This window comes from Saimiri boliviensis, chromosome 14 (assembly GCF_048565385.1).
Source record: "Saimiri boliviensis isolate mSaiBol1 chromosome 14, mSaiBol1.pri, whole genome shotgun sequence".
Lineage (NCBI taxonomy): Eukaryota > Metazoa > Chordata > Mammalia > Primates > Cebidae > Saimiri > Saimiri boliviensis.
Genome location: NC_133462.1, coordinates 27947946 through 27969695, shown reverse-complemented (window position 1 = coordinate 27969695; position 21750 = coordinate 27947946). Strand labels below are relative to the sequence as shown.

General features: G+C 48.5%; 1 protein-coding gene across 2 annotated transcripts; it reads left to right on the top strand.

Annotated features, from left to right (window-relative positions):
• Positions 1–3633: 3633 nt before the first annotated feature.
• ZNF101 (zinc finger protein 101) lies at positions 3634–21072 on the top strand. Of its 2 annotated transcripts, none has more exons than XM_074384341.1 (4): positions 3634–3793; positions 12891–13017; positions 13962–14022; positions 15078–21072. In XM_074384341.1, exons 1-4 carry the CDS (start codon positions 3791–3793, stop codon positions 16285–16287), a joined length of 1401 nt encoding a protein of 466 aa, XP_074240442.1. In that variant the 5' UTR covers positions 3634–3790; the 3' UTR covers positions 16288–21072. The 2 variants fall into 2 exon arrangements, with proteins under 2 accessions (XP_074240442.1, XP_074240441.1); XM_074384340.1 differs by having other exon boundaries at positions 3634–4073.
• The last annotated feature ends 678 nt before the right edge of the window (positions 21073–21750 follow it).

Genomic DNA, 21750 nt, shown 5'->3' with positions numbered 1-21750 from the left:
TGAAATAACAGAAATATCAACTCTAGTATCTAGCAGACCCTTAAAAGGCTTGCTAGCAATCCATATAGTCAATTCAGGGCGAGTCAGTAATAGACTGCACCCAATAAGCGTGATTTGAGGATCCAAAAGCGGAGCAACCTCGAGTCTCAGTGGAAAGGGGTTTCCCTATAGAGGTATTCACAGGTATGACTGTGCGACCCGCAGAGACCCTTCCCAAAGCAAATGAGAGCGAGGAGTTGTTAAGCCGAGTCCAGGTTTATTGGGGTTTGCGGGCAACTCGAGCGGGAGAGGGAAGAGCTGCACCCAGCAGTTGCCGGAGAGGGTTTTTTTTTTTTTTTTTTTGAGACAGAGTGTCGCTCTTGTTACCCAGGCTGGAGTGCAATGGCGCGATCTCGGCTCACCGCAACCTCCGCCTCCTGGGTTCAAGCAATTCTCCTGCCTCAGCCTCCTGAATAGCTGGGACTACAGGCACGCGCCACCATGCCCAGCTAATTTTTTGTATTTTTAGTAGAGACGGGGTTTCACCACATTGACCAGGATGGTCTCGAACTCTCGACCTCGTGATCCACCCGCCTCGGCCTCCCAAAGTGCTGGGATTACAGGCTTGAGCCACCGCGCCCGGCCCACCGGAGAGGGTTTTTATAGGGGCGGCGGCCTGTTTAGGCGAGGTGTTGCGGAGTGATTGGTGGCCGTTGGACATGGGTGGAGGGGGAATATCGTGGCGTGCAAGGGTTGGCGTAGCTTTGGCGGGCTGGTGTGGGAGATGGTTGGTGAAGGTTAAACAAAGAAGAGGGAAGAGCCTTGTGGCCAGAGGGGAGTGGCTAGGTTTTGGCGGGCTGCTGTCGGGGCGTGTACGGGTTTTGGCGGGGTGACGCGGGAAAGCGATTGGCTAGTCCTGTTGCTGGGCAGACCAACCTCCAGAGGCGGCCTGCTGGATGTGGGATCCTGGATATGAGGGATGGGCTATTTCTACCCAACAATGACAAGAAGCTGCGCTATAGGCTTATCAGGAGTTAGAGTTAATATTCCACGAGGTGCTCAAACAATAACTTTAATTTTTCTAAAAAACTAGATTTACTGAGGACTTGAACCAACAACCTTATAGTTGCAGGCCTCACACTTTAATGAGCTAACAAGTCACTTGCTTTACAAAAAGTTAGAAAGCTTTCCTTAAATTGTATTTTGGATGCAAATTTGGCCACCTGAGGCGGTGTAGCTTGCCTGAGAGCTGAGCGGGTGGGGCTTGCAGTCTGCAGAGAAAGGAAAAAAAAATGTCAGTTTAAAACTGAGGCCGGGCGCGGTGGCTCAAGCCTGTAATCCCAGCACTTTGGGAGGCCGAGGCGGGTGGATCACGAGGTCGAGAGATCAAGACCATCCTGGTCAACATGGTGAAACCCCGTCTCTACTAAAAGTGCAAAAAATTAGCTGGGCATGGTGGCGCGTGCCTGTAATCCCAGCTACTCAGGAGGCTGAGGCAGGAGAATTGGCTGAACCCAGGAGGCGGAGGTCGCGGTGAGCCGAGATCGCGCCATTGCACTCCAGCCTGGGTAACAAGAGCGAAACTCCGTCTCAAAAAAAAAAAAAAAAGAAAAAAGAAAAAAAGAAAAAAAAAGAAAAAAACTCAAAAACTTAACTGCTGCAGCCTCACTCCTTAATTGATGTGCGTCACTGTAATCCCTCGTGTCCAGGCCCCGTGTCGTGGTCGCCAGATGTCGTGGACCGTCCGGACGGGTAGGCACGTCTGCCCGGGGGTCTCTCGACCTGCAAGAGGGTCCCAATACCTAGAAGAGGGAGTGCGCCTGAGAAAATAATAAAGACAGAGAGAGAGAAAGCGAGGCGTCTGGAGGGCTGATAGGCTGTGCCTAAACAGCAAATTTTATTTTTCAAAGGCCAGGAATAAATACACTTTCTTGGCTTTGGTCTACATCATAGTAAGAGGAAATGCAAATGTATACCTTACATGGCCTATACAAGAGAGAAATCAGATACACAATGGTTGCAAGAGGAAATGCAAATGTATACCTTACATGGCCTATACAATAGAGAAGTCAGATATGCAATCAGTGGTTGTAAAAAGTAACAGAATTTCCTGTAATCACAAAGCTTGTTTGCATCCAGACATTATTCCTCCTGGCTGCAGGTATCTCCGGTTTGATCTTGTTTTAGAACTGAGATGTGAAAAGGTTTTCTGGTTTTGCTCATCAGAATATCTCTTAACTGGATTCTCCTTTGTCTACTCCTAACTCAACTCAACTTCCCCATTCAGGAATCTCTGAGTCAGGAATCAAAGCCATCCCTTATGGCGGTATTTTGCTTTGCAAATATCGACAGTTAAACCATTATCTAGGGTACAAGGCAGTTAGGTAAGTAAAGGTTAAAACTTATTCTTAAAGTCATAAAAAGGTCATAGCAGGAACTGGTTGCTGGTAGGGGGTTACTCGGACTAGCAGCAACGCATAGTTTTAGGCCCAAACGATATTGTGGTTGATATTAGAAACTGATCATTCATCTTTCTTCCTATATTTCCGGATAGCTCGACTGCCTCCAGTAGGAAACTGTGTTTGGGATCAAACTCACCGTATAGTGAGACTCACGCCTTTTAGGGGTCTCACACGGGAGTGTTCCCCACATTCAGGCATGTTTTTATTTTCTTGGCTGAAAACGAGTAGCCTGAGAAGTAAGGAGTAGGAAGCCTTGGCCACGGGACCAACAGCCTCATCCCAAATTCCTGCTCTGTGGAGGGTATCAGGCCCTCTTGCCTGTTCCAATGTGACTTGGGAGTCTCCCCAGCTCCAACGCAAGGGAAGGGCTTTATTGAACACGGAGTCTGGAATTTCTTTTCTTTTCTTTCTTTTTCTTTTCTTTTCTTTTTTTTTTTTTTTTGAGACGGAGTTTCCCTCTTGTTACCCAGGCTGGAGTGCAATGGTGCGATCTCGGCTCACCGCAACCTCCACCTCCTGGGTTCCAGCAATTCTCCTGCCTCAGCCTCCTGCGTAGCTGGGATTACAGGCACGCGACACCACACCCAGCTAGTTTTTTGTATTTTTAGTAGAGACGGGGTTTCACCATGTTGACCAGGATGGTCTCGATCTCTCGACCTCGTGATCCACCCGCCTCGGCCTCCCAAAGTGCTGGGATTACAGTCTTGAGCCACCGTGCCCGGCCCTTTCCTTTTTTTTAAAAAAAAAGATGGGGTTTTGCCATGTTGCCCAGGCTGCTCTTGAACTCCTGAGCTCAGGCAATCCACCCACCTCGGCCTTCCAAAGTGGTAGGATTACAGGCGTGAGCCACTGCGCCTGGCCTGGAGTCTGGAATTTCATGCACACTCGTGTGACCGGTGTTCCGGAAAAAGAGCAGGGAGGACCCACGGAGTACAGGAAGCCGACAGTGCCGACTCTGGAAAGCCGAGAGCCAGTTCTGCTTCCACGCAAGTCAACGTCTAAGGTCCCAGAGAAAGCCTCGTTGCGAGAGGCTGCGGGTGGCACCTGTCACTCAAACCCCATACAGCCAGAATTCGGATCACTTCTGTCGCTCAAGCCCCGGGGAGGGAGGGGCCGTGGGGCATCATCCAATCAGAGTCGGCGTGGCGCGAACTATCCAATCAGGTGCGCCGAGAGGAGGGGTAATTTCCAAATCCCTAAATGGACTCTTTTCGCCAGGGCCCAGCTTGAGTCCGGGTTTTAGTTGGTGCGGGAGGCCTCAAGTTCTCGGATAAGGCAGCTTCTGTCGCGTGGAACCGACTCTGGCTGCTGGAGCCCCAGGGAGGACCCAAGACATCCGGAAACCAGAAATGGTGAGCCTGCGGAGCCCGGACGTCCGGAGACCTGAGGAGGGGCTGGTCGCAACCGGCTGTGATGGGACCCGAATCCCCCTGGCGCAGCTTGACCCTCGGTCCCCTCGGCCTCAGGATGGGGCTGGACCGGCAGCCGGGACCCCGAGCGTCCTGTCACGTCCGTGCCCGCGACTGCAGCCCCGGCTCCGGCGCCCTCTCAGGGCAACTGCGCGTCCGCAGCCCCGCGTCTCCCCACATTGTGCTGGGGGCACGGGAGAGTCATGGCGGCATCCCGCCTCGGGTATGCGATGCGGGCGGGAGGAGCCATGGCCTGTGGGGTCCCCAGTTCCTCCTTTCTCCGTTAAGCGGCCGCCGCTTCCCTCTGAGTCTTCCTAAGGTGTGGGAAGAGCCGGCTGGGTCTCAAACCCGCGACCCCATCTCCCAGCCTTGCTCCTCCTAGGGCTGCAGTTGTAGTGGAGTGAACATAGAAAGTTAACAAGAGGAGCCGGGCGCGGTGGCTCAAGCCTGTAATCCCAGCACTTTGGGAGGCTGAGACGGGTGGATCACGAGGTCGAGAGATCGAGACCATCCTGCTCAACATGGTGAAACCCCGTCTCTACTAAAAATACAAAAAATTGGCCGGGCGCGGTGGCTCAAGCCTGTAATCCCAGCACTTTGGGAGGCCGAGGCGGGTGGATCACGAGGTCGAGAGATCGAGACCATCCTGGTCAACATGGTGAAACCCCGTCTCTACTAAAAATACAAAACATTAGCTGGGCATGGTGGCGCGTGCCTGTGATCCCAGCTACTCAGGAGGCTGAGGCAGGAGAATTGCCTGAGCCCAGGAGGCGGAGGTTGCGGTGAGCCGAGATCGCGCCATTGCACTCCAGCCTGGGTAACAAGAGCGAAACTCCGTCTCAAAAAAAAAAAAAAAAAAAAAAAAAAAAAAAAAAAAAATACAAAAAATTAGCTGGGCATGGTGGCGCGTGCCTGTAATCCCAGCTACTCAGGAGGCTGAGGCAGGAGAATTGCTTGAACCCAGGAGGCGGAGGTTGAGGTGAGCCGAGATCGCGCCATTGCACTCCAGCCTGGGTAGCAACAGTGAAACTCCGTCTCAAAAAAAAAAAAAAAAAAAAAAAAAAGAAAGTTAACAAGAAGAAAGTGTGCCAAATTGCAGGGTCTTTATTGCCGGCGGCCACGGAGGACTCTCCAACCCGTGGCCCCGAAAGGAGGGTGTCAAGACCTTTTATACCCGTAAAAATCACCTTGGAAGTGAGGGTGAGGGGTGGGGGTGCGGGTGAGGGGCTTCAGACATTCCGAGGGCTAGTGGATTCTGTAAATCACCTTCTAGGCGGAGATTAGGGTGGGGGTTCCAGACATTCCGACATTCAGGCCCGGGGACTTCTTGATATTCTGATTGTTACTTAAGTGGTTCACAAAAGTCAAGATTAGCATTTGTTTACTCATTGGGTGAGGTGGCGATTACAATCCCATTGGGGTTATAGAGAGCAGTTTCAACAGAAAGCTGATGTATGGTTGAGGTATGCAGGTTTATGGGGCTTTTTACCATGTCACACAGTAAATCCCTAAATTTCCAGTTCTCTCCCCGCATTCGCCAACCCCGGCCTCCCCTCTCTACTTCATATGATTATTATTATTATCATTATTATTATTTTTTTTTTTTTGAGATGGAGTTTTGCTCTTGTTAACCAGGCTGGAGTGCAATGGCGAGATCTCGGCTCACCGCAACCTCCGCCTCCTGGGTTCAGGGAATTCCCCTGCCTCAGCCTCCCGAGTAGCTGGGATTATAGGCACGCACCACCATGCCCAGCTAATTTTTTGTATTTTTAGTAGAGACGGAGTTTCACCATGTTGACCAGGTTGGTCTCCATCTCTCGACCTTGTGATCCACCCACCTCGGCCTCCCAAAGTGCTGGGATTACAGGCTTGAGCCACTGCGCCCGGTCAATTTTTGTATTTTTAGTAGAGCCGAGGTTTTACCATGCTGGCCAGGCTGGCCTCGAACTCCTGACCTCAGGTGATCCTCCTGCCTCAGCCTCTCAAAGTGCTGGGATTACAGGTGGGAGCCACCTCGCCCAGTCATTTCACATTAACTGTTTGCTCCCCATGCTACATTTCAAACAGACACAGTGTTTTAATTGTTACCTTTTCTACTGAGCCCTAGATTGCCATTTTGTGAAAGGTTTGTTTTCTCTTTGTGAACATTTCACATGTGAAACTTCCTAGGATGTTGGATTGTCAGCCCACCCTCCTATTCTTCTGTTCCTGGGTTTCGAAACTGCCCAGGGATTTCTCCCAGCTGCCCTCGGAAGAATGGGTGAAAAGTCTTTCCTGGCCTGGTTAATCTTTTATGGTCATTTGATGAGCTTCCAGGGAGGAGTTCTTGTCTGAAAGTAGGAAGTCGTTTTCTTAGTTCCTTAGGAAATTCCACAGGGAATCTCTGCAGGCCATGGGGTGGGGAAAAAACAATGGAAAGAGCCGGGCGCAGTGGCTCAAGCCTGTAATCCCAGCACTTTGGGAGGCCGAGGCGGGTGGATCATGAGGTCGAGAGATCGAGACCATCCTGGTCAACATGGTGAAACCCCGTCTCTACTAATAGTGCAAAAAATTAGCTGGGCATGGTGGCGCATGCCTGTAATCCCAGCTACTCAGGAGGCTGAGGCAGGAGAATTGCCTGAGCCCAGGAGGCGGAGGTTGCGGTGAGCCGAGGTCGTGCCATTGCACTCCAGCCTGCGTAACAAGAGCGAAACTCCGTCTAAAAAAAAAAAAAAAAAAAAAAACCAATGGAAAGAAAATTCTTCCTTCTGAAGCAGCTTCATTTTCACTCAGGCTAGAGGGCAGTGACTACTGATGACCCACTGCAGTCTCAACCCTTGGGGCCCAAGTGATCCTCCCACCTAAGCCTCCCAAGAAGCAGGGTCCACAGGCACATGCTACCACACCCCGTTCATATATATATATATATATATATATATATATATATATATATATGCAAACACATATATTTGAGATGGAACCTTGCTCTGTTGCCCAGGCTAGAGTGCAGTGGTGCTATCTTGGCTCACTGCAGCCTCAGCCTCCTGCTCCTGGATAGCTTTGACTACAGGTGTGTGCCACCACACCCGGCTAATTGTTTCTATTTTTGGTAGAGATGGGTTTTTTTGTTTTTCTTTTTGGAGACGGAGTTTTGCTCTTGTTACCCAAGCTGGAGTGCAGTGGCACGATCTCGGCTCACCGCAACCTCCGCTTCCTGGGCTCAAGCAATTCTCCTTCCTCAGCCTCCTGAGTAGCTGGGATTACAGGCACGCGCCACCATGCCCAGCTAATTTTTTGTATTTTTAGTAGAGACGGGGTTTCACCATGTTGACCAGGATGGTCTCGATCTCTCGACCTTGTGATCCACCCGCCTCGGCCTCCCAAAGTGCTGGGATTACAGGCTTGAGCCACCGTGCCCGGTGAGATGGGGTTTTACTGTGTTGACCAGGCTGGTCTCAAACTTGTGACCTTGTGATCCACCCACCTTGGCCTCCCAAACTGCTGGGATTCCAGGCGTGAGCCACTGCGCCCAGCTGAGGTCAATTCTCTTTTAGCAAAGTGCAGCCTGACAGATCAGGCTGCAAACACAGGTAAGGAAGGCAAGCTCTAACACACAAAGAAGCCTCCTTGTAACATGCAGATGCACAGTGGGCCTCAGAAAGCACACTCTCCTCTCTTCTTAGAGATACTCAAAAGAGGCTTGTATAGGGAGAGATCCTGCAGCAGCACCGATAAGAGCAGCTGCCCTAACTGGGTGCAGGGGCTCGTGCCTGGAATCCCAGCACTTAGGGAGGCTGAGGTGGGTAGATCACCTGAGGTCAGGAGTTCGAAACCAGCTTGACCAATATGGTGAAACCCTGTTTTACCAAAAAAAAAAAAAAAAAAAAAAAATTAAAAATTAGCCAGGTGTGGTGGTATGTACCTTTAGTCCCAGTTGCTTAGGATTATGAGACAGGAGAATTACTTGAACTTGGAAGGCAGAGGTTGCAGTGAGCCAGGATCACTGCACTGCGCTCCAGCCTGGGTGAGAGAGTGAGACTCCATCTCAAAGAAAAAAAAGAAAAAGAAAAAACCCAAAAGAAAAATTCATTATAAACTATATTCACAGAAGGATGAAGGAAATATTTGTCATAAGTTGTAGTGCTAATGACTGCATCTCTGGAATCATCATTGAGGTGGCTGACTGGGTCCTGGGCTTCAGGTTAAGTTCCTGATGGTCCCCTCCCAGACTCATCTCTGTCTTTCCTCTTTGGTGATGACTGCCCTGATTCTTTGGCTGTTTTTCATGTTTCTACTATTTGTTTGTTTGTTTGTTTGTTTTGCGACAAGAGTTTCACTCATTACCCAGGCTGGAGTGCAATGGCGTGATCTCGGCTCACCGCAACCTCCGCCTCCTGGGTTCCAGCAATTCTCCTGCCTCAGCCTCCTGAGTAGCTGGGATTACAGGCACACGCCACCACGCCCAGCTAATTTTTTGTATTTTTAGTAGAGACGGGGTTTCACTATGTTGACCAGGATGGTCTTGATCTCTTGACCTCGTGATCCACCCGCCTCCCAAAGTGCTGGGATTACAGGCGTGAGCCACCGCGCCCAGCTGTTTTTTGTTTTTCAGATGGAGTCTCACTCTTACCTAGGGCTGAAGTGCAGTGATGCAATCTTGGCTCACTGCAGCCTCCACCTCCTGAAATCAAGCAATTCTTCTGCCTCAGCCTCCTGAGTAGCTGGGATTACAGGCACCCTGCAGCATACCTGGCACATTTTTTTTTTAATTTTGGTATTTTTAGTAGAGATGGGTTTTACCATGTTACCCAGATTGGTCTTGAACTCCTGACCTCTAGTGATCCACCCCTCCCCCTTGACTTCTCAAAGTGCTAGGATTACAGATGTGAGTCACCACGCCTGGCCCCATGTGTTATTTTTCATGACCCATTGTTTTTTAGCTTTGCCTTCTTTGAACTTTGATAAATGAGTACTGATGGAGTTAAAATTCAAGGGTGTTCTGGTGGTATCTTTGCCTAGGCACATTTCACACGTGCTCATGTCTCCAGCTGTGGGCTGTCCAGTTCACTCATTCATTCTGGTGGCTCTAAGTTTCTGGGTTTTTTTTTTTTTTTTTTTTTGAGACGGAGTTTCGCTCTTGTTACCCAGGCTGGAGTGCAATGGCGTGATCTCGGCTCACCGCAACCTCCGCCTCCTGGGCTCAGGCAATTCTCCTGCCTCAGCCTCCTGAGTAGCTGGGATTACAGGCACGTGCCACCATGCCCAGCTAATTTTTTGTATCTTTAGTAGAGACGGGGTTTCACCATGTTGACCAGGATGGTCTCGATCTCTCGACCTCGTGATCCACCCGCCTCAGCCTCCCAAAGTGCTGGGATTACAGGCTTGAGCCACCGCGCCCGGCTTGGGTTTTTTTTCAAGTTTCATTTTGCTTGGGAAAAATACCGCTATTGTCATCAGTCCCCAAGTGCAAATGCATCCTAAAGACTCTGGACATGAGACAGAATTACTGGGCTTTAAATAATGGTGCTAGGGCATAGCAGTTGAGCATATCCTGGAATCCTTCATCTCTGTATAACTTTGTTTGATGTGGTCACCATTACCTGGGACTCTCAGTAGAGTAATTTTTGCCCCTATCAATATGAAATGTCATCTCTTTGACATTTTTTTGTGGCTAATTTCTCACTGGCAAAAGAATGGACCTTGTGGCTCCGGCGCAGTGGCTCACACTTGTACCCCCAGCACTTCGGGAGGCCAAGGCAGGTGGATCACCTGAGGTTAGAAGTTCAAGACCGGACTGGCCAACATGGTGAAACCCTGCCTCTACTAAAAATAAAAAATTAGCTGGGCGTGGTGGCATGTTCCTGTAATCCCTGCTACTGGGGAGGCTGAGGCAGGAGAATCTCTTGAACTCACAAGGCAGAGGTTGCGGTGAGCTGAGATCTCGCCACTGCACTCCAGCCTGGGCAACAGAGCAAGACTTTGTTTCAAAATAGTAATAAAACAAAAGAGGCTGGGCGCGGTGGCTCAAGCCTTTAATCCCAGCACTTTGGGAGGCCGAGGCGGGTGGATCACGAGGTCAAGAGATTGAGACCATCCTGGTCAACATGGTGAAACCCCATCTTTACTAAAAATGCAAAAATTAGCCGGGTGTGGTGGCAGGTGCCTGTAATCCCACTGCTTGGGAGGCTGAGGCACGAGAATCGCTTGAACCTGGGAGGTGGAGGTTGCAGTGAGCCCAGATTGTGCCACTGCCCTCCAGCCCGGGTGACAGAGTGTGACCCTGTCTCCCTCACCACCAAAAAAAGATAATGGCATCCATTTCTACCCAAGTTGCTGATAAGATACTACTTAAGTATTTTTTATGTTTGAATAGTAGTATTTCATCATGTATATATGCCACATTTTCTTTATCTATTCATTTGTTGATGGATACCGGTTGACGGACATTTGTTGTTATTTCTGGTATTGTGAATAGTGTTGAGTGCATGTGTCTTGCTTTTTTCTGAGACCAAGTCACCCTCTGTAGCCCAGGCTGAAGTGCAGTGGCATGATCTCAGCTCACTGCAACCTTGGCCTCCTTCGTTCAGGCAATTCTCCTACCTCAGCCTCCTGAGTAGCTGAGATTACAGATGCGTGCCACCACGCCCAGCAAATTTTTGTGTTTTTTAGTGGAGACAGGCTTTGACCATGTTGGCCAGGCTAGTCTCTAACTCCTGACCTCAAGTGATCCACCCACCTCAGCCTCCCAAAGTGCTGGGATTATAGGTGTGAGCCACCACAAACAGCCTCATGTGTCTTTTTTATATGATGATTTCTTTTTTCTTTCTATTTCAGTAGATACCCATTGGTGGGATTGCTGGATTGAATGTTAGTTCTACATTTATTTACTTAGAGACAGAGTTTTGCTCTTCTTGCCCAGGCGGGAGTGCAGTGATGTCATCTCTGCTCACTGGTTCAAGCGATTCTCCTGCCTCAGCTGTGATTACAGGGACCCACCACCACACCCGGCTAATGTTTGTATTTTTAGTAGAGACAGGGTTTCACCATGTTGGCCAGGCTGGTCTTGAACTCTTGACCTCAAGTGATCCACTTGCCTCTGCCTCCCAAAGTGCTGGGATTACAGGTGTGACCCACCACGCCCGGGGAATGCCTGTTCTTAAGTGATGCACCCCCCTTGGCCTCCAGAAGTGCTGGGATTACAGGTGTGAGTCACTGCGCTTGGCTGTATTGGTGTTTCTGGAATTTTATAAAGATACCATTTGGAAGAAGTGACATCTTAAAGACATTGAGTTTTTTCTTGGAAGATGTGTCATCTCTCCACTTACTCCACTGTACTTTGACATTACCTGATAGAAATTTAAAAACTCACTGGGTGCGGTGGCTCACGCCTATAATCCCAGCACTTTGGGAGGCCGAGGCGGGTGGATCACGAGGTCAAGAGATCGAGACCATCCTGGTCAACATGGTGAAACCCCGTCTCTACTAAAAATATAAAAAATCAGCTGGGCATGGTGGCGCGTGCCTGTAATCCCAGCTACTCAGGAGGCTGAGGCAGGAGAATTGCCTGAACCCAGAAGGCGGGGGTTGCAGTGAGCCGAGATCGCGCCATTGCACTCCAGCCTGGGTAACAAGAGCGAAACTCCGTCTCAAAAAAAAAAAAAAAAAAAAGAAAAATCTACAAAAAAAAAAGAAAGAAATTAAAAAATTCTTCCATTGGCCGGGTGCGGTGACTCAAGCCTGTAATCCCAGCACTTTGGGAGGCCAAGGTGGGTGAATCACGAGGTCAAGAGATCGAGACCATCCTGGTCAACATGGTGAAACCCCATCTCTACTGAAAATACAAAAAATTAGCTGGGCATGGTGGCGCGTGCCTGTAATCCCAGCTACTTAGGAGGCTGAGGCAGGAGAATTGCCTGAGCCCAGGAAGCGGAGGTTGCGGTGAGCTGAGATCGCGCCATTGCACTCTAGCCTGGGTAACAAGAGCGAACTCTGTCTCGCTCTTGTTTTTTTCTTTTTTTTTTTTTTTGAGACAGAGTTTTGCTCTTGCTACCCAGGCTGGAGTGCAATGGCACAATCTCAGCTCACCGCAACTTCCGTCTCCTGGGTTCAGGCAATTCTCCTGCCTCAGCCTCCTGAGTAGCTCGGATTACAGGCATGTGCCACCATGCCCAGCTACTTTTTTGTATTTTTAGTAGAGACGGGGTTTCACCATGTTGACCAGGATGGTCTCGATCTCTCGACCTCGTGATCCACCCGCCTCGGCCTCCCAAAGTGCTGGGATTACAGGCTTGAGCCACCGCGCCCGGCCTCGCTCTTGTTAAAAAAAAAAAAAAATTCTTCCATTAGGATGATTAAATATTGATGATGAGTCTTATTTACTACGTGATTACATTTGGTCGAGAGTAAATTTTACCGCTTGCAAGCTTCCAGGTGTTCTCTCTTGGTATAAATACATGGGATGAGCTCAGTGCCTGGAGTGCTTTTTAGGGGCTGGTCCCCTAGGCACTGCTTGTGGTAGTGAACAAAAGAATCGGCTTTCAGAAGGAAAACATTTCAGTCAATACCATCCTGTTTGTCACTGCGATAAACCATTTAGCTACAGCCAGCCACTCTGTCACTTCGGTTGATGGAATCCCTCTGTAGTCTAAGTTCCCTGATAATAGCAAAGGTCAAACTTGGTGAACAGGCCTTTCTAAGGATTCCCAGCCCCAGGACTACTAAAATGAGTGCTGTCTGCACACCAAGTTGTGGGAGTTTGTGGTGACAGGTCCTAGGGAGCCACTCTGCAATGAGCATTCAGGGTAACGCAGCAGCACGACTGCCTCCCTGGACCCACCATGGAGAGGGTGTTCCCTTCTGTGGCTGCCTCTCTGAGTAGGTCAGTTCTAACACCGGAAGTGCTGTGAGGGAGGAAGTGTGTATGGATAGAGAGGAGGCGGGTGTGACTCAGTCTTGGAGTGAGTGAGTGGAGAGCTGGCGTCATAAGACCACTCGTGTATTGAGTAGAGATCCCCAGTGCCCAATATCATCCCTCCTCCTCCACACTTGTGGGATATTTCAGGAATCAGTGGCCTTTGAGGATGTGGCTGTGAACTTCAACCAGGAGGAGTGGGCTTTGCTGAGTCCTTCCCAGAAGCAGCTCTACAGAGATGTGATGCTGGAAACCTTCGGGAACCTGGCCTCTGTGGGTAAGAAGGACAACATTTCCTTCCTTAGTCAATTAGAAGACAAGTGCGCTTTGGTCACCAGCCCGGTTGCACAATTTGGAATGTGGAAAGAGAATACATTGCTGAATAAATGGGGCATCGTGGGCCAGGTACAGTTGGCTCACCCCTGTAATCCTAGTGCTTTGGGAAGGATTGCTTGAGTCCAGGAGTTTGAGATCAGCCTGGGCAACATGATGAGACCCTGTCTCTTTTTTTAAAAAAAAAAAAAGGCCAAGCATGGTGGCTCACACCTGTAATCCCAGCACTTTGGGAGCCCAAGGCAGGTAGATCACAAGGTCAACATGGTAAAACCCTGTGTCTACTAAAAATACAAATATTAGCTGCGTGTGGTGACGTGTGCCTGTAGTCCCAGCTACTCAGGAAACTGAGGTAGGAGAATTGCTTGAACCTGGGAGGTGGAGGTTGCAGTGAGCTGAGATCGCATCACTGCACTCCATCCTAGGCGACAGAGCAAGATTCCACCATCTCAAAAAAAGAATAAAAAAATAAAAATAAAAAGAAGGCCAGGTGCAGTGGCTCACATCTGTAATTTCAGCACTTTGGGAAGCCAAGGCCAGTGGATCACCTGAGGTCAAGAGTTTGAGACCAGCCTGACCAACATGGTTAAACCCCATCTCTACTAAAAATACACAATTAGCTGGATGTGGTGGCATGTGCTTGTAATCCCAGCTACTCTGGAGGCGAGGCAGGAGAATTGCTAGAACTCAGGAGGCAGAGGCTGCAAGTGAGCAGAGATCATGTCACTGCACTCCAGCCTGGGTGACAGAGTGAGACTGACTCCCCCCCGAAAAAAAAACCCAAAAAACAAAATCAGGCATGGTGGCAGTGTTTAATTAACTTAGAACCTAGTTATTTTTCTGTAATTTTAAATAATTCATAATGATTTCTCTGGGTCTACATTTTAGGAATCCATTGGAAAGACCAGGACATTGAAGATCTGTACCAAAATCTGGGGATTAAGCCAAGGTAATTTGCACTCCCAAGAGGAAGCAGTGTCTCTTGAGGGAATCTTAGCTTATCAGGAAAATTTTAAAAAGAAACAAGACAAATAAATACAACCTTATGTTTTGTTTTGTTTTGTTTTTGAGACAGTCTTTTTTTATTTTTTATTTTTTATTTTTTTTATTTTTTTATTTTTTGTGAGACGGAGTTTCGCTCTTGTTACCCAGGCTGGAGTGCAATGGCGCGATCTCGGCTCACCGCAACCTCCTCCTCCTGGGTTCAGGGAATTCTCCTGCCTCAGCCTCCTGAGTAGCTGGGATTACAGGCACGTGCCGCCATGCCCAGCTAATTTTATTTTTTATTTTTTTAAAGACAGGGTTTCACCATGTTGGTCAGGCTGGTCTTGAACTCCCGACCTCAGGTGATCCGCCCGCCTTGGCCTCCAAAGTGCTTGGATTACAGGCATGAGCCACCATGCCCGGCTGAGACATAGTCTTACTCTGTCGCCAGGCGCCAGGCTGGAGTGCAGTGGTGCGATCTTGGCTCACTGCAATCTCCACCTCCCGGGTTCAAGCAATTCTCCTGCCTCAGCCTCTCAAATAGCTGGGACTACCGGCGTGCACCACCACGACCAGCTAATTTTTGTATTTTTTTTAGTAAAGACGGGGTTTCACCATGTTGGCCAGGATGTTCTCCATCTCTTGACCTCGTGATCCGCCCACCTCGGCCTCCCAAAGTGCTGGGATTACAGGCATGAGCCACTGCGCCTGGCTCAAACTTATGTTTTTAACTGATTATTAGAAGATTTTCACTAAAAATCCGTCTTTCAGTGTAATATAGATATTGGGTGTCTGAACAGGATAGTAAGAATCTGTGACATGGAAGTCACTGTTTGGATAATAGCTATGGGGAGCTGGGTAGCAGAATCATCAATACACTTCCTTTCAAATAACTCTGACCCAGCAGAAAACCTCCACTTTTCTGATTTTGGTAGCAGCATATGGCTTAAGACAACATACCAATTAATAGAAAAGCATTAATAAACCAAGCATTGATAACGCGCTTGTCATTTCTCATAGAAGTCTGGTGAAGAGACTCTGTGGACGTAAAGAAGGGAGTGACCACAGAGAAACCTTCAGCCAGATTCCAGATTGTCACCTGAACAAGAAAAGTCGTACTGGAGTGAAACCATGCAAATGCAGCATGTGTGAGAAAGTCTTCCTCTGTCATTCATTCCTGGACAGGCACGTGAGAGCTCACACCGGACAGAAACGAAACGAGTGTGGTAGGGAATGGGGAGAGAAGCCCGGTAAACACAAGCAGCGTGGGAAAGCCTCCATTTCTCCCAGGAGTGGTCCACGGCACACAGTAACACCAACTCCAAAGAGACCTTATGAATGCAGGGTGTGCGGGAAAGGCTTTCGTTCTCCCAATTTATTTCAAATCCATCAACAAGCTCACACTGGAAAGAGGCGCTATAAATGTAGGGAAATCGTGAGAGCCTTCACCGTTTCCAGTTTCTTTCGAAAACATGGAAAAATGCACACGGGAGAAAAACGCTATGAATGTAAATACTGCGGAAAACCTTTCGATTATCCCAGTTCATTTCAAATTCATGTTAGAACTCACACGGGAGAAAAACCTTACAAATGTAAACAATGTGGTAAGGGCTTCATTTCTGCCACTTACCTTCATACACATGAAGGCAGAACTCACGCGCTGGAGAAATCACACCGGTGTCAGGAATGCGGGAAGATACTCAGCTGCGCCAACTCCCTTCGCAGACACGAAAAATCTCATAATGGAGGGAAACTCTACGGATGTCAAAAATGTGGCAAAGTCTTCAGATGTCCCTCGTCCCTTCAAGCACATGAACGAGCTCACACTGGAGAGAGACCTTATGAATGTAATAAATGTGGTAAAACCTTCAATTATCCCAGTTGTTTTCGAAGACATGAGAAAACGCATAGTGGAGAAAAGCCGTATGAATGTAAAAGGTGTGGTAGAGCCTTTGGGTGGCGCAGCTCCCTACGGACACATGAAATGACCCACACTGGAGAAAAACCCTTTGACTGTAAACAGTGTGGTAAAGCCTTCACTTGTTCAAAATACCTTAGAACTCATGAAAGAACTCATTTGGCCGGGTGTAGCCGGCCCTTTAGCAGGCTGAAGCACGGGAATCACCTGAGCCCAGGAGTTTCAGACCAGTCTGGGCAACATGAGAAGGACCCATATCTCAAAAAAAAAAACAAAAAAAAATTAACTGGGTGGGATGATGTACGCCTGTAATTCCAGCTAGTCAGAAGACTTGAGGCAGGAGGATTGCATGAGCCTGGGAGGTTGAGGCTGCAGTGAGCTGAGATGGCAACACTATACTCCAGTCTGGGTGACAGAGTAAGATTTTCTTGTCTTAAAAAAAAAAAAAAAAAAAAAGAGAGAGAGAGAGAGAGAGCCGGGCGCGGGGGCATATGCCTGTAGTCCCAGGTACTCGGGAGGCTGAGGTGGGAGAATCGCTTGAGCCCAGGAGTTCTGGGCTGCAGTGCGCTATGCTGATCAGGTGTCCACACTAAGTTCAGCATCAATATGGTGACCTTCCGGGAGCGAGGGACCACCAGGTTGCCTAAGGAGGGGTGAACTGGCCCAGGTCGGAAGTGGAGCACGTCAGAACTCCGATGCTGATCAGTAGTGGGATTGCGCCTGTGAATAGCCACTGCATTCCAGCCTGGACAACATAGCCAGATCCCATCTCTTAAAAAAAGAAAAGACCAGGCGTGGTGGCTCACGCCTGTAATCCAAGCACTGGGGAGGCCAAGGCGGGCGGATCACCTGAGGTGGTGAGTTCAAGACCAGCTTGACCAACATGGGGAAACCCGTCTTTTTTTTTGTTTTTGTTTTTGTTTTTTTTTTTTTGAGACAGAGTTTTGCTCTTGTTACCCAGGCTGGAGTGCAATGGCGCGATCTCGGCTCACCGCAACCTCCGCCTCCTGGGTTCAGGCAATTCTCCTGCCTCAGCCTCCTGAGTAGCTGGGATTACAGGCACGTGCCACCATACCCAGCTAATTTTTTGTATTTTTAGTAGAGACGGGGTTTCACTATGTTGACCGGGATGGTCTCCATCTCTTGACCTCGTGATCCACCAGCCTCGGCCTCCCAAAGTGCTGGGATTACAGGCTTGAGCCACCGCGCCTGGCTTTTTTTTTTTTTTTTTTTTTATTAAAAAAAAGAGAGAGAGAGAAATAACCCATTTATACAGGAGAGAAATCCTATCAATGTAAGGAATATGAGAATGCATTTAGCTTCCAAAGACATGAAAAGACTCACTGGAAGAAAAACCAAAGAATGTAGTCAAGTCCTCAGATACCCCAGTTGTATTCAAAGCCATTAAAGGACTCACACTGGCGAACTCATTGCTCTCATCCCCATTCAGACTCATATGAGTGCACGCTGGAGATGATGAATCAAAGAATACACCCTGGATGGAAATGTCAGTTTGGAAAATCCAAGAGACTTTTCAGTTTTAACAATTATTAAAAATCACATGGGCTGTGCACAGTAGCTCTCGCCTGTAATTCCAGCACTTTGGGATGTTGGGGCAGGGTGGATTGCTTGAGCTCAGGTCCTTGAGACCAGCCTGGCTACCCGGTGAAACCCCATCTATACAGAAATGACAAAAGTTAACCAGGGATGATGGTGCTCGCCGGTAGTTCCAGCTGCTCAGGAGGTGGGAGGGGAGGATTGTTTGAGCCTAGGAGGCTGAAGTTGCAGTGAGTGGCGATTGTACCACTGCACTCCAGCCTAGGTGACAGCAAGATGCTGTCTAAAAAATTTAAATCATGTGAAATCTCCCACTCGGAAGAAATCCTGTAAATGCAAGTAATTTTGAAAGCCTGAAATTATTGTATAATGCTCAATGAATTGTGAATGAGTTATCATGCAAAGTTATAAACATACTGTGTTTATCAATGGCTCATTCTTTTTTTTTTTTCTTTTTTTGAGATGGAGTCTTGCTCTGTCGCCCATGCTGGAGTTTTGGCTCACTGCAACCGCCGCCTCTTGGATTCAAACGATTCTCCTGGCTCAGCCTCCTGAGTAGCTGGGATTACAGGCATGTGCCACCAACGCCCAGCTAATTTTTTTTTTTTTTTTGGTGTGTTTTTAGTAGAGGTGATTTCACCATGTTGGTCAGGCTGGTCTCAAACTCCTGACCTCATGATCCACCCTGCCCACTTCCCAGAGCCACCAGGCCCTGCCTTTTTTTTTTTTTTTGAGACAGAGTTTCGCCCTTGTTACCCAGGCTGGAGTGCAATGGCGCGATCTCCGCTCACCGCAACCTCCGCCTCCTGGGCTCAGGCAATTCTCCTGCCTCAGCCTCCTGAGTAGCTGGGATTACAGGCACGTGCCACCATGCCCAGCTAATTTTTTGCACTTTTAGTAGAGACGGGGTTTCACCATGTTGACCAGGATGGTCTCGATCTCTCGACCTCGTGATCCACCCGCCTCGGCCTCCCAAAGTGCTGGGATTACAGGCTTGAGCCACTGCACCCGGCCGGTACTTGAGGTTTAATAGAAAATGTTTTTTCATAAGTCAGTTAGTAAATTTTTTTTGGTAACCATTTTAGTTTTCATTTTTTTCTATCCATTTGAAAGAGTGTTGGGCCGGGCGTGGTGGCTCAAGCCTGTAATTCCACCATTTTGGGAAGCCAAGGCGGGTGGATCACGAGGTCAAGAGATCGAGACCATCCTGGTCAATATGGTGAAACTCCGTCTCTACTAAAAATACAAAAAATTAGCTGGACATGGTGGTGCGTGCCTGTAATCCCAGCTACTCAGGAGGCCGAGGTTGCGGTGACCCGAGATCGCGCCATTGCACTCCAGCCTGGGTAACAAGCATGAAACTCCGTCTCAAAAAACAAGTAAACGATTCACATTTTCCTGTGGGAACAAGAAGCTATAAAGGAGAATTGCCTGAGCCCAGGAGGCGGAGGTTGCGGTGAGACGAGATCGCGCCATTGCACTCCAGCCTGGGTGACAAAGCACGACTTCATCTCAAAAAAAAAGAAAAAAATTAGCCAAGTGTGATGGTGCCGTCCTGTAGTCCCAGCTACTCAGGAGGCAGACGTTGCAGTGAGCCGAGACTGCACCACTGCACTCCAGTCTGGGTGACAGCGAGAATTCGTCTCAAAGAAAAAAAGGGAACAAAGGATATATAAAACAGCGAGAAAACAATTAAAATTGGAATAATAAGTCTTACCGAGCAACAATTACTTTATTTTTATTTATTTATTTTTGAGACAGGGTCTCCCTCTATTGCCCAGTGCTGGGATTACAGATGTGAGCCACCATGCCTGGCCAACCATTACTTTAAATGTAATCCCAGCACTTTGGGAGGCCAAGGCGGGTGGATCACGAGGTCAAAAGATCAAGACCATCCTGGTCAACATGGTGAAACCCCATCTCTACTAAAAATACAAAAAAATTAGCTGGGCATGGTGGTGCGTGCCTGTAATCCCAGCTACTCGGGAGGCTGAGGCAGGAGAATTGCCTCAACCCAGGAGGCGGAGGTTGCGGTGAGCCAAGATCGCGCCATTGCACTCCAGCCTGGGTAACAAGAGCGAAACTCCGTCTCAAAAAAAAAAAAAGAAAAAACAAAAATAATTAATTATAAGCTGCCTACAAGAGACACCATTATTATTATTATTTTGAGATGGAGTCTTGCTCTGTCACTCAGGCTGGAGTGCAGTGGCATGATCTCGGCTCCCTGCAACCTCTGCCTCCCAGGTTCAAGTGATTCTCCTGCCTCAGGCTCCTGAGTAGCTGGGATTACAGGTGCTCACCACCACACCCAGCTAATTTTTTGTATTTTTAGTAAAGGCGGTGTTTCACCATGTTGGCCAGGTTGGTCTCAAACTCCCAACCTCATGGTCCGCCTGCCTTAGCCTCCCAAGTGCTGATATTACATGTGTGAGCCACCGTCATTGGCCGAGACACTCTTCATTTTTTTTTTCCAAGACGGAGTCTTGCTCTGTTGCTCAGGCTGGAGTGCAATAGTGTGATCTCGGCTCACTGCACCTCTGCCTCCTGGGTACAAGTAATTCTCTTGCGTCAGGCTCCTCAGTAGCTGGGATTGCAGGTTTGTGCCACCACACTTGGCTAATTTTTTTGTATTTTTAGTAAAGACCTATTTTTAGGTCGCCATGGTGGCCAGGCTGGTCTTGAACTTCTGACCTTGTGCCTCAGCCTCCCAGGTAGCTGGGATTACAAGCGTAATCTCAACACTTTGGACAGCCAAGACAGGTAGATCACTTGAGCCCAGGAGGTCGAGGCTGCAGTGAGCTGTGATTGCACCACTGCACTCCAGCCTGGGTGATGGAGTGAGACCCTTTCTCAAAAAAAAAAAAAAAAAAAAAAAAAAGGTATATGCATACAATGTAATATTCATTAGCCTTATAAAAGAACATCCTCTCACATGCTACAACATGGATGAAATTGAGGACATTATACAGAAATAAGCCAGTCCTGAAAAGACAAATAATGTGTGATCCTACACAGATGATTCATGGAAAATTGTCCAATTCATAGAATCACGAACTGGAATGTTAGTTGCTAGGAGCTGAGGAGGAGAGGGGTAAGTGAGGAGCTGTTATTCGATGGGTACAGAGTTTCAGTTTTGCAAGATGAAAACTTTCTGGAGATTGGTTGCACTCCCAGGTTAGTACAGTTGATACTACTGATCTGTAGGCTTGAAAATGGTTAACAGCAGGCCGGGCGCTGTGGCTTACGCCTGTAATCCCAGCATTTTGGGAGGCCGAGGTGGGTGGATCACGAGGTCAAGAGATCGAGACCATCCTGGTCAACATGGTGAAACCCCCGTCTCTACTAAAAATACAAAAATTAGCTCGGCACAGTGGTGCATGCCTGTAATCCCAGCTACTCAGGAGGCTGAGGCAGGAGAATTGCCTGAACCCAGGAGGCAGAGGTTGCGGTGTGCCGAGATCGCGCCATTGCACTCCAGTTTGGGTAACAAGAGTGAAACTCCATCTCAAAAAAAAAAAAAAAAAAAAAGAAAGAAAGAAAGATAATGGTTAACAGCTAGGCATGGTGTCACACCTACAATCCCAGCACTTTGGGAGGATGAGGCGGGTGGATCACTTGAGGTCAGGAGTTTGAAGCCAGCCTGGCCAGCATGGTGAAAGCCTGTCTCTACTGAAAATGCAAAAGTTAGCCAGGTGTTATGACATATACCTATAATCCCAGCTACTCAGAGGCTGACAAAGGAAAACACAAAAATTAGCTGGGTGTGGTGGCACACACCTGTAATCGCAGCCACTCAGGAGGCTGAGGCATGAGAATCACTTGAACTTCGGGGTCAGAGGTTACAGTGAGCCAAGATCAAGCTACTGCACTCCAGCCTGGGCAACAGAGTGATGCTATGTCTCAAAAACAGTAATGAAGAGTGTCCAATTGACTGATTTTGAATTTTGAGCAAGACTCTATGTCAAAATTTTTTTTGTGGGATATGCTGGGTGTGGTGGGATTACACACCTGTAATCCCAGCACTTTAGGAGGCTGAGATGGGTGGACTACTAGAGGTCAAGAGTTCGAGACCAGCCTGGCCAACATGGTGAAACCCTGTCTCTATTAAAAATACAAGGCCGGGCGCGGTGGCTCAAGCCTGTAATCCCAGCACTTTGGGAGGCCGAGGCGGGTGGATCACGAGGTCGAGAGATCGAGACCATCCTGGTCAACATGGTG